The sequence below is a fragment of the Rhinatrema bivittatum genome, chromosome 7 (assembly GCF_901001135.1).
Source record: "Rhinatrema bivittatum chromosome 7, aRhiBiv1.1, whole genome shotgun sequence".
In the NCBI taxonomy this organism is placed as follows: Eukaryota; Metazoa; Chordata; class Amphibia; order Gymnophiona; family Rhinatrematidae; genus Rhinatrema; species Rhinatrema bivittatum.
In genome coordinates, this window is record NC_042621.1 from 304,427,216 (window position 1) to 304,439,844 (window position 12,629).

The window sequence follows — 12,629 nt, forward strand, 5'->3', positions numbered from 1 at the left end:
GCTCTTACAGTAAATCACAGAGCTCGATATTCAGCAGTGCGACAATCAAATTACCCAGCTCAAGTTAGTCAGAGAAACTGTCCCAGGCATTCAGCGATAGCCGGATAACTCACCTGCCTAATTCAACTCCTCCAACTTATCCGGCTAGTAAGAGTTAGCTGGACAAGCCAGGGCTGCAGGAAATTTTAAATCCACGGGATGTCTGACGGAGTCCTGAGCACTGTCTGAAGATCCACAGAGCTCAGATATCAGAAATATAAATCCCACGCCCAGTATTGCCCCCTACCTCCTGGGTTCAATTCTCATTTGCCCGCGTAGGATCCCTCTACTTCCGACTCTGCAGATGGGATGCTCCAGCCTGCACCCAGTATATAAACATCTCCCAGCCCTTTCCTTGCCTGATCTCGCGCTGGAGGCTGGAAGTCCTAGCCCCACTTTCCAGGATGACTCGCACTGCCTCCCTCCTTCCCCCCTGCTACTTCATTTGCTTTAATTTATTTATACTGGAAGTGCCATTCCTCCCTCCTTTCTGCCTTCCTATTCTCCCTGAACATATAACCCAGAACGGCCATCTCCCAATTCTGGGAGTCACTGAGCCAGGTCTCTGCGATAGCAACAATATCTGGGTCCTCCGTGGGGACTAGAACACTTGGAATTTTAGTCCCTAGACTCGACTATCAGCATTTTGGTCTCATACCTTTCTGGATACTTCTACTTCCTCTCTCGTCCTTCTGCGTAGCCTCATGCCTGTCCCTTGTCCTTCCCGTTACTTACAGAGAGAGCCCCACTTTTGTGATTTTCTCCATTTCTTGTGTCTATCAATCAGACTTCTTTCGGACTGGTACATTTCAGCACACGTGAGTCTGCCTCAGCAAGATCCTGCCCCCGTGGGGACCATCCCTCAAGCAATGGGCAGAACGGTCCGTATCTCGCCACAGTCGGAGGGCTCAGGTCTGGTAGAGTGGCCCCGTTTTGCCATATTGGCTCATGACCTGCAGACTTTGGTACAGAGGCCTCTCCCCTCTGCGCTTGCAGCAAGGGGCTCAGTCGTTCCAATGTCCACACTAATCCTAGTGGTTAGATCTCCAATTACACCCGCTGCACCGCTACATGGGAAGTCAAAGACGTAGCCAGGAAACTCCGGCATGAGTTCAGTGGGGTGAGACTAGGATCCTCCGTTTGGCTGGTCACGATTCTTTATTTAGAACTATTCCAGCAAAAATATATAAACTGTTGAGATTAGATGGTTTAAGCACCGGATCAATTTCTGTTGCATAGGCAGAGAGTTCCCATACCAGGCATGTGCACTCAGTAACGAAGTTACACAGGGCAAGCACAGCTATCGTAGCAAGATATGTTCCTCATCTGAAGAATGCAAGCTTATGGATGCTGCTGCGGTTTCAGTGCTGACCTTCTAGGTGGATCTTGAAGAATAGTGCATGGTCTAGGGAAATTCCCAGGTACTCTGGATTCTTGCAATGGCTCAGGAGTATGTCAGTCCAGCTGTTCAGCTCTGCACGGCCCTGTGACTTCACAGGCAGATGAGGCAGCCCTTGTCTTATTTAGATTTGGCCGAAGTTGATCAAAGATATAGTGATCAGTCAGTCAGGCTAGTGCACATGTCCAAGAGTGCCCGACCTAAGCAAAGTCGACTGCTTGCGCTGCTATTGCTAGATCATCAGTGTGGATAAAGCTGCAGAGTTAATAATGGCAGAAAGATACACATGGCCCGTCTAGTCGCATAGATCCGGGATGATTTACGCGCGCAGGGGTTTTAAAATCTACCCCTTAGGGAATAGCCACTGCTATTAATTGCATCAGTAGCATGGGATCTTCTTAGTATTTGGGTACTTGCCAGGTTCTTATGGCCTGGATTGGCCTCTGTTGGAAACAGGATGCTGGGCTTGATGGACCCTTGGTCTGCCCAGCATGGCATGTTCTTATGTTCTTAGTCTTTCCAGATTGGTCGGTCATTTGTTTGTCAGGGCTGACTGCTCAACTAAAATTACCCACTATCCACCACCCCCTCATCAAATTCAAATGTCGGTTTTTGTAAGATCTGAACCTCTCATCTATGATTCCAATTCACCCTACAGATACCGTAAGAATCGTGGGAGAGTCGGCGCTCCGTGTCCGTGCCCGCTCTCCCGATGCGCGCCCAGCCACCTCTCCTGGACGCACGAGTCCGTATTTAAATGGGTCGCGCTAATAAGGAGGCGCTACGGACAATAGCACACCACTGGCACCTCCTTATTCGCGGTAGAGGTGGCTGTCAATGTGTCCTGACAGCAGACAATCTATTTTACCAGTGTCAGTTTCCGAAACCGCTGACAGTCACGGGTTAGGAAAACAGATGCCGGTAAAACCGAGCATCTGTTTTTCTAACCTGCTGACCGGCAGGCAGATTTTTTTTTAATTTTTGGTTCCTCCGACTTAATAATCGCTAATACCCAACTTTTCCAGGTTGCTCAGAATTTAACACCCACCCTTGGGCAGGCGTTAATTTCTGAGAGTAAAATGTGCGGTTTGGCCACACATTTTACTTTCTGTATCACGCGGGACTAATAGGCTCATCAACCATTTGCATGTGATGAGTGCTATTAGTTTTTGGGGGGTTGGCCACATGTTTGACACGCTAAACCCCTTACTGTATAAGGGGTAATAGACGTGTCAAAAACACGCAGCCAATCGTGTGTAAACGGCGCGCTCGGCCGAGTGCACCGTACTGTATCAGCCTGAAAGAGAGCAACCTTTGTGTCTGTCTAAGACGAATGCATGACAGTTATTACACTAATTACTTCCCAAGGTATCTAACCTTTTATTTCAGATCCTACAAGCTCTCATTCTCTGGACTGGATTATTGCAACTCATACATAGGCCTCACAGACTCATTGATTTGTTCAAAATGCTACAGCCCGCCTAACGAATGTAAAAAATCAGAAAACACATCACCCCAGTCCTCACTGATCTTCACTGACTCCCAATCAGACAATGTATTCATTACAACACTGATTTTCAATTTAATTCATAATCCCTCTGCAGTCTGGTTATGTACCTCTCTACATTTATACCAACCCCCACACCAATAACGTTCAGCAGATGAAAACCTCCTTCAGATCCCAAGAGCCAGGCTTGATCGAAGCAGAAAACGAGCTTTGTCAGCGGCAGGTCCATCTCTCTGGAATTCCATCCCAACAACCCTAAGAATCCTCACCAACCCCAAAGCATATCAAGTTTCTATACTGTTAACGACCACCACTGTATTGTCACCTTATTCATTTTATCACGTATGTTATATTATGTAAACTGCCTAGATCTCGTTTTGGATAAGGAGCATACAAAAGATTTTAAATAAATTAAATAAAGGGGTGGCCAACTCTGGTCCCCGAGAGCTACAAACAGGCCAGGTTTTCAGGATATTCACAATGAATATGCATGAGATAGATTTGCATGCAATGCAGGCAGTGCTTGCATCTTGATCTGTTAAAACAGAAAGTTCTCTGGTACCTAAATGTACTCAGGCCCCTAACTTCAGCCCCTTAACTTAGAAGAGGCAATGGCTGGCCTAAGTGTGTTTTGTGGTCTTGTCTCGGAAGCCTGTATAAATGTTTGATTTTATTGTACTGCGCAGTGCAGATATGTTGGGTATCTGCAGAATACAAGAAAGAAATGACGACGATTAGCTGAAAATGGGCAGCTAAGTTAGTCGATGCTCAATCTTGAGCATCAGCCTCTTATTCGAGTAAAGTTGCAGAAAAATTTGACTTCTCTGCCCGGGAGTGGAAAAATACTGGAAGCCAGGCAACCCAGGTGGTCAGAATTCAGCAAAGCAATAAATGAAAAGGAAAAATAAGGAAACAAAACGCTAAAAAACTGAAAAACAGCAGAATACGACAAAAGTTAAAATAAGCAAAAGAGCAACAACAACACAAATGAGCAAAAAAGCAAGAAAAAAAAAAAAAGGAAAGTAAACCCATCTCCCAAGGCTTTGTCTGACTTCCCCTTTGAAGATCTCGACAAGCGAGCACGAGGCACGGGCAGAACGGGGGCTCTGAAGGTGGACCTAGGCGTGAGCAGGCCCCCAACCCGCGGGCTCGGCTCCCAGGGGAAGAAAGCTTTCAGGGCGCACACAAACCTCGCCAAGGCTGGAAAGAGATTTAGGAAATGGGGGCACCAGCCAAAGATTTTAAAAGAGTTTTTTCTTTGGGGGGGGAGGAGTCTGCTTTATTAATTAGGCAACACCCCTCCCCCCAAAATATGTTCTTGCTTTTTTGGCTCTTCTGGCAGTTTTAGGGGGATTTTTTTTTATTTTTGCTTCATATTTGGAATTTGGGGTTCTTCTCTCTAATATGTGAAGTTTTCTTCACTATTGTTTCTTTAGTTTATTAGCTCCTCAGCAGGCTCCTGGCTGCCTTGGATGCTTCCATCCCATTCATTAGAACAAGCCCTGAAGATACGGGGAGACCCTCTGCGGACAAGCAGGCAGAGGCTGGCGTTTTCCCCCGTCACCACCCGTCCCCCTGAGCGGAGCACCCAGCCTGTGCCAACTGGTGAAAGAGAAGCAGCAGAAGACTACGCAGGCAGCCTGCACGCCGCAGGTAACTTTCCGCTGGGCAGATAGCTTGCGTGTTGTGGGTAAGCCTTCCCAAGCCAGGAGTCACAAGGAGCTGCAAACCAGGAAAGCCCAGGGTTCAAATCCCGCTGCTCCAAGTCCCGTCACCCTCCGCCACCTCCAGCCCATGCACTAAGACCCTGTGCGCACGTTAACAACAATTCCAACTCCTGATGAGGGAATCTAATGCATGCGGAGTTGAACAGGAGCGTGCACATAGGAGCAGGCTCCCAAGGTAGCAGAGTTATCTTTTCTTGTGCTTCTAACCGAGGCGCGTAACTTGCGTTGTGTTCCTCGCCAGCTATCTGGCTACGGTTAAGACACGCTGTCGAGCCTCTGCTGCGTGTCCTTGAGGGGGCAATCTCGGCAATGAATCCAGCGTCACCGCTCACCAGGAAGAAAGTTTCCAGCCTTATGAAAACGTGCGCTCAGCCGGCGCCCCGCTCTGCACCGGCAAGGAATGCTTAATGCCCTCGCCTGCACGGCCTTTTCATGCGAGGGCGCCGCGAGGCGCGTGCATTCTTAAACCCACATTTTGTGCAGATAAAACATTTATCTGCACAAAACGTGCGTTTTAAGTAGGGGTCAAACTGTGCGTGCAGCTCCCTGGGGATAGGGAAATACCTATAGTACCTAAATGTAATCTGCTTTGAAATGCCAGTATGCGCTTAAAAATAAGTTTTCATTATTTCTCTGCATTTTTGGTAAAATAAAATTAAAACACTAAAAAATGCTGCTTGCGTTAAGTATTCAACCCTTCAGACCAGTACTTGGAAGAACCACCTTTTGCCACAATAACAGCCTGAAGTCTGTTGAGGTAAGATTCTGCCAGCTTTGCACACTGTTTGGGTATAATTTGTGTCCATTCTTCCTGGCAGATTTGCTCCAGGTTGTACAGGTTGGTTGGATGATGCTTATGGCCTGCAATTTTCAAATAGTGCCACAGATTCTCGATTGGATTGAGATCCGGACTTTGACTTGGTCATTGTACTACATTCATTCCTATGTTGCTTTGGCCTTGGGCTTGGGATCAATGTCCTGCTGAAAGGGGAACTTTCTCCCAAGTTTTAGTTTTTTAGCAGACTGAAGTATCTCCTTGTATGTTGTACCATAAGCACATAAATTGCCATACTGGGTCAGACCAAGGGTCCATCAAGCCCAGCATCCTGTTTCCAACAGTGGCCAATCCAGGCCACAAGAACCTGGCAGGTACCCAAACACTAAGAAGATCCCATGCCACTGATGCAATTAATAGCAGTGGCTATTCCCTTAAGTAAACTTGATTAAAAGCAGTTAATGAACTTCTCCTCCAAGAACTTATCCAAACCTTTTTTGAACCCAACTACACTAACTGCATCCTCTGGCGACAAATTCCAGAGCTTTAGTGTGCATTGAGTGAAAAAGAACTTTCTCCGATTAATCTTAAATGTGCTACTTGCTAACTTCATGGAGTGCCCCCTAGTCCTTCTATTATTTGAAAGTGTAAATAACCAATTCACATCTACTCGTTCTAGACCTCTCATGATTTTAAACATCTCTATCATATCCCCCCTCAGCCGTCTCTTCTCCAAACTGAAAAGTCCTAATCTCTTCAGCCTTTCCTCGTAGGGAAGCTGTTCCATTCCCCTTATCATTTTGGTTGCCCTTCTCTGTACCTTCTCCATCGCAACTATATCTTTTTTGAGATGGGCGACCAGAATTGTACACAGTATTCAAGGTGCGGTCTCATCATGGAGCGATACAGAGACATTATGACATTTTCCGTTCTATTAACCATTCCCTTCCTAATAATTCCCAACATTCTGTTTGCTTTTTTTGACTACTGAAGAAAAGCATCCCCACAACATGATGCTACCACCCCCATACTTTACTGTTGGAACGGTGTTTACTGAGGAATGGGCAGTGTTAGGTTTGCGACACACAGCGTTTTGAAAGCTCCATTTTTACCTCATCTGACCACAAAATCTTATCCATTTTAGCTGGATCACACTGATGCTTTCTGGCAAACTCCAGACGTGCTTTGATGTGGTTTTTCTTCATTAATGGCTTCTTTCTAGCCTCCCTGCCATGCAGGCCAGTTATATGCAGAGCGTTTGATATGGTTGACTAGTGTAGCTCCACTCCAGTCTCAGCCACTGAACTCTGTGGCTCCTTCAAAGTGATTCTTGGCCTCTCTGTGGCTTCCCTTGCGAGGCTCCTCCTTGCTCTGACGCTGAGTTTTGAGGGACGGCCTTGTCTAGGCAGTGTCTGGGTGCCAGGATGCAGCTTGCACTTCCTCACAATTGATCCATCATTGCTCACTGGGATATCCAGACCTTTTCCCAATCTTGTGCAGGTCTAAATATCTTTAATTTCCTTAGAGTGCTCTTTGGTCTTCATTTTCACAGCTTTCCCTCAGATTCACAGTCTGACCAGTGGCACTGGACTTAGGGGGGTCTTTTATCCAGAAAAGCTGACTTTTTTTTTTAAATGATTCATAGATAGCGGCCAATTGTTAGGGCGACATCTTTCATCTGTGTAAACTTGGAGCGTCCAAGGCACAGGGGTTGAATACTTATGCAAGCAGCATTTTTCAGTTTTTAATTTTATTTTACAAAACAGGCAGAGAAATAATGAATTGTGACTTTGAAATTTTACTTTAAGAGCACACTGGTTTGCAATAAACTTACTGCCTGGAACAATCTGCGTAAGCGTCATTTGTAATCCACACAGATCTGCTGACTTTTTAGGGGGCTGAATACCTTTGCAAGCCACCGTAAATCAAATAAATAACGGACAAGTGCCGCAAATGGCAGAGCTCGTCAGCCTTTTCTGACACATGGAGATCAGCGGACGCAGCCAGCGTGATTGTTCCAGATGACGTTTCATTTAAGATGCACCAGATCCAAAACGCCAGCTGACTTCGGGGTTTGGTTCACTTATGTCAATGTGTTCTTTTCTTGTTGTGCCTTTAGGCGGTATTTTTTTTTATTTGCAATTTAAAAAACTATGCTTAAAAAACACCGATGCGATTGTGTTTCCAGCACGCATGGCACCTTTTGCGGGCCGGGGTGGATGATCAAGCTAGCCGGCTAACCTTTTTTAAGGAGGTCTTACACACCACCTTTAGATTCAAATAGCTTTGAATGCTTGCGGTTGCTTGATCACCCTCACTAATTAGGCTTATAGTGGTTCTCTGTGGGCCGAGGGCTCATCAGATGCCAGAAGCAGCAGCATTAGCAGTGGGAGGCAGAGTGGGGCCCCTGCGGTAACAGGAAGCCCTGCGTGAGCTTGCACTGGCTCATCGGCCCCGTGCAGACTTTCACTACTAATGCTGCTGTCACTTGCAGCTCACCCTGGGGCTCGGGACGAGCCTCCGTTCCACTGAGAGAGTACCCACCTCCTGTGCATTGATACACTGGAGATATTTAAACTTCTCCATCATCTCTCCCTTTTCCTCTAGGATAGTTAGATACAAATATAAGAATTGCCATACTGGGTCAGATTGAGGGTCCATCAGGCTCAGCATCCTGTTTCCAGCAGTGGCCAATACAGGTTACAAGTACCTGGCGCAAGTTGCCATACAGTAAGCAGATCCAAAGCAGTGGCTCTTCTCCAAGCCTACTCGATTAATAGCAGGTAATGGACTTCTCCTCCAGGAACTTGTCCAAACCTTTAAACCCAGCTACACTAACTTCACTAACCACATTCTCCAACAATTAGGTTGCTGCAATTGTAAACCGGAGTGAAGGCTGCTAGCTATACCTCGGTATAAAAAAAACGCTTAAATAAACAAACAATTAATGCCAGAGCTTATCCGTTGAGTGAAAAATAATTTTCTCAGATTTGTTTTGAATGTGCTACTTACTAACTTCATGGAGTGTACCCTAGTCTTTGTATTTTTAGAAAGCGTAAATAACCAATTCACATTTACCAGTTCTAGTCCATTTATAAAAGAACCGAAACAAAAAAAAAAAAGAACTAAATAAGCCCCTAAAACAGCAAAATAAGAAATAAAAGTCTAAACAAGCAAAGCAGAAAAAGCAAAAAGATGAAAAAAAAATGGAAATAAGGCCATGGCTGCTAAATATTATTCCACTTCTGCCCATATAAAACAGACAAGGAGCTTCTGGCCCTAGCACTAACTGTAATATAAAAGAAACAATACTGGGGTTATAACTCCTATACAAATGGGACTAGGTCCACGGTGGAGGGGAGAGACTAAAATGGGATATCTCCCAGATAAATAATAGCACTTCCCACATAAATGAGAGATAGCTCTGTAACTATAACGCCTTCAGGCTGCAGGTCGCTCGCAGATCTCCAGGGGTGCGACTCCTGTGTAAGCAGGACAGACGTTCTGGGGAGGGAGGCTATAACTGCTATGAAAGCAGCAAGCCACTCTGGGGCAAGAGCGATACTTCTACATCGCAGCATGGGAGTGCGCCCTCTGTAAACGGGACTAGAATGCGGAATAAGTGGGGAAGGCACCCTGGGCCAGTGTTGCCAACGTTGCTTATTTCCTGCGAGTTTGGGCTTATTTTTATAGCGATTCCCTTTTTTTTTTTTTTTTTGCATTCACGGGGTGCTTATAATTGGGCTTTTTTTTCCTCCAAATTGCATTTTATTGGACTTGGGCCGTGCTGTTCCTAAGACTGGCTGCTGCTGCTGCAGATGAGGCCTGTCTAAAGCAGTGGCATAGCCACGGCCCACCCACTTTTCATCCAAGCCCTACAACAAGCAGTCTCAGGGGCACCGGGGCAGCAAATTGGCAGGCCAGGCACTCAGGCAGGATTCCCAGCAGCGTTGGGTGACCAAGTCAGGCCCAGAGCGGCAGAGTACTCTGGCTGCCTTGCACCCCAATTTTCTGAACCTCCTGATGACAGGAAGCTTTTCTGCAGCACGGCTGGGCTGACACTGAAGGGAGTGAAGCACTCAGCTGGCAACAGTCAAACAGGCCGAAACAGTAAAGTCCACGGGAGAGTGCACTTGCCGGTGCACGCGATTCAGTATTTAAATTCGGCCCGGCAGTAAAAACGGGCAAAAGGAGGCGCTAGGGACACTAGCGCGTCCCTAGCGCCTCCTTTTTGACAGGAGCAGCAGCTTTGACAGCCGACGCTCAATTTTGCCGGCGTCGGTTCTCGAGCCCGCTGACAGCCATGGGCTTGGAAACCGGCAAAATTGAGCATCCGGTTTTCGTCCTGACAGCCGCGGGCCGAATTCACATTTTTTACTCTTCGGGACCTCTGACTTATTATCGCCATGATAGTAAGTCGGAGGGTGCACAGAAAAGCAGTTTTTACTGCTTTTCTGTGCACTTTCCCAGTGCCGGAAGAAATTAGCGCCTACCTTTGGGTCGGCACTAATTTCTGAAAGTAAAATGTGCGGCTTGGCTGCACATTTTACTTTCTGTATCCCGCGCACATACCTAATAGGGCCATCAACATGCATTTGCATGTTGAGGGCGCTATTAGGTGCCGCGGGTTGGATGCATGTTTTCCTTCCCTTACTGAATAAGGGGTAAGGGAAAATGCACGTCCAAGAGCAGGCTAACAGTGCGCTCAGTCAGAGCACACTGTACTGTATCGGCCTGTATGTGAAGAGGTACCTGTAGGGGAAGGAATGAGTGTGTGTGGGGGAGGGGGGTTCAGAGATGTGCTTGGAGGTGGCATGAGTGTGCATAAGTAGTTCTAATAAAAGTAATTTTAATCTCACGTATTTGGGGCTGTTTTTTCTGCAAATAGCGCTTGTTCTTTCATGACTATCTGGCAACTGTGCCCTGGGTGGGACAGTAACTACTGCATAAGCGGGACAGACAATCTGGAGAAGGAGGATGTAACTTATGAAAGCAGCCAGCCACTCCGGGGGAAGAGCTAAATCGTGCTTAGCAGGATAGGAGTGCGCCCTCTGTAATGGGATGGGAATGCAGTATAAATGGAGGATGCACCCCGGGTGGCACAGTAACTCCTGCATAAGTGGGACAGACATTCTGGGGAGGGAGAGTGTAACTGGTATGAAAGCAGCGAGCCACTCCAGGGGGAAGAGCAAAACTCCTGCATAGCAAGATGGGAGTGGGCCCTCTGTAAATGAGTGGGGAATGCGTTATAATTGGCGAAGGCACCCCAGGAAGGATAGTAACTCCTGCATAAGTGGGACAGACATTCTGGGGAGGGAGAGTGTAACTGGTAAGAAAGCAGCGAGCCACTCTGGGGGGGAACAGCAAAACTCCAGCATAGCAGGATGGGAGTGCAGTCTGAGTGGGGGATGCACCCTGGGAAGGATAGTAACTCCTGCCTAAGCTGGACAGACATTCTGGGGAGAGACAGTATAACAGATACGAAAGCAGCGAGCCTCTCCTGAGGAAGAGCAAAACTCCAGCATAGCAGGATGGGAGTGCAGTCTGAGTGGGGGATGCACCCTGGGAAGGATAGTAACTCCTGCCTAAGCTGGACAGACATTCTGGGGAGAGACAGTATAACAGATACGAAAGCAGCGAGCCTCTCCTGAGGAAGAGCAAAACTCCAGCATAGCAGGATGGGAGTGCAGTCTGAGTGGGGGATGCACCCTGGGAAGGATAGTAACTCCTGCCTAAGCTGGACAGACATTCTGGGGAGAGACAGTATAACAGATACGAAAGCAGCGAGCCTCTCCTGAGGAAGAGCAAAACTCCAGCATAGCAGGATGGGAGTGCGCCCTCTGTAAACGGGACGGGAACGCGGTCTGCGTGGGGGAGGCACCCCGGGCGGCACAGTAACTCCTGCATAAGCGAGACGGGCACTCACGGAACTTGGAGGCGGTGGTGTTGATATTCAGCCCTCCCTTGGCGGCAGCGGCGGCGGCGGAGTCGCAGCTCTTCAGGCCGCTGCTGTCGGACAGGGGGTAGAGAGGCAGCGCCGGGGGCTCCTCCCGCTCGGCCCCCGCCTCCCAGCTGTTGTGGTTGGGGTCGTCCATCATGCTTTCGTAGCCGGTGCCGTCCTCCTCCTCCATGCCCTCCTCGTCCATCCCCGCTCAGCGGCCCGGGAGCGGAGCGCCCATGCTCGGCGACTCCCGGCGGCAGCACAGCCGCTCCCACCGCCGCCTGCCGTAAAGCGAGGCGGCTTTGCCGCAGCCGCCCGGCCCGAGGCAGGCTGGGATGTGGAGTTCTTCCGCCCCGAGCGAGGCGCCCGCCGCCATCTTTCCTTGGGGCAGAGAGAGGCGACTGGGAGGCCCTCGCGCGGGCTGCGGAAGAACCGCAGGAGCGGAAAGGGGCGGCGCGTCCGGAAGTGGGCGCTGGTGCCAGGCTGGGCGAGCGGGTGCCGATTCTGTAAGGTCCGCGGGAAATCGGACGCGCGATCCTCTATTTAAATGAGGGGTCGCGCTAAAAAGGAGGCGCCAGGGATGATAGCGCGTCTCTAGCGCCTTCTGCTTAGCGGCAACACAGCCTGGCAGCGGCGTCAGGAATCCCGCCCCGGTAAAAGTGGGCACCGTCCTCCTAACCAGCCCATTAAAAAATATATATACATTTTTTACATTATATATTTACATTTTTTGTTCCTCCGACTTAATAGCACTAGGACATTAACTCGGAGAATATATAGAAAAGCAGCAGTTTCTGTTTTTCTGTACACTTTATGGGGCTGCTCATAAATGAACGCCTGCCCTTGGATTGGCCGCACATTTTACTTTCAGAATCCAGGGTGACTAAGTAATAGTCTCTAGAGATGTGAATCGTGTGATCGATCGTCTTAACGATCGATTTCGGCTGGGGGGGGGAGGGAATCGGATCGTCGCGGTTTTGTTTTTTAAAATATCGTGTAAATCGGGGGAGGGCGGGAAAACCAGCACACTAAAACCCACCCCGACCCTTTAAAATAAATCCCTCCCTCCCGAACCCCCCCAAAATGTCTTAAATTACCTGGGGTCCAGTGGGGGGGGGCCTGTTGTGATCTTCCACTCTCGGGCCATGAGTGCGTTGATAGAAAATGGCGCCGGCACCATTTTGGTTCCTGTCCCCAACGTCACGAGCGTAGAAGATCGCACCCGGACCCCCAGGGACTTT

At 48.4% G+C, this 12,629-nt stretch overlaps 1 protein-coding gene across 5 annotated transcripts in view; it reads right to left on the reverse strand.

The window, feature by feature from the left end:
* Positions 1-11,809, reverse strand: part of CACUL1 (CDK2 associated cullin domain 1) — a 200,716-nt gene extending 188,907 nt beyond the window's left edge. The window contains exon 1 of one of the 5 annotated variants that reach the window (XM_029610503.1): positions 11,374-11,809. In XM_029610503.1, the coding sequence (XP_029466363.1) occupies positions 11,374-11,593 (220 nt within the window). In that variant the 5' untranslated portion in view covers positions 11,594-11,809. The remainder of the gene's footprint in view (positions 1-11,373) is intronic. The other 4 variants (XM_029610500.1, XM_029610502.1, XM_029610501.1 and 1 more) reach the window with 4 other exon arrangements.
* Between the last annotated feature and the right edge of the window lie 820 nt (positions 11,810-12,629).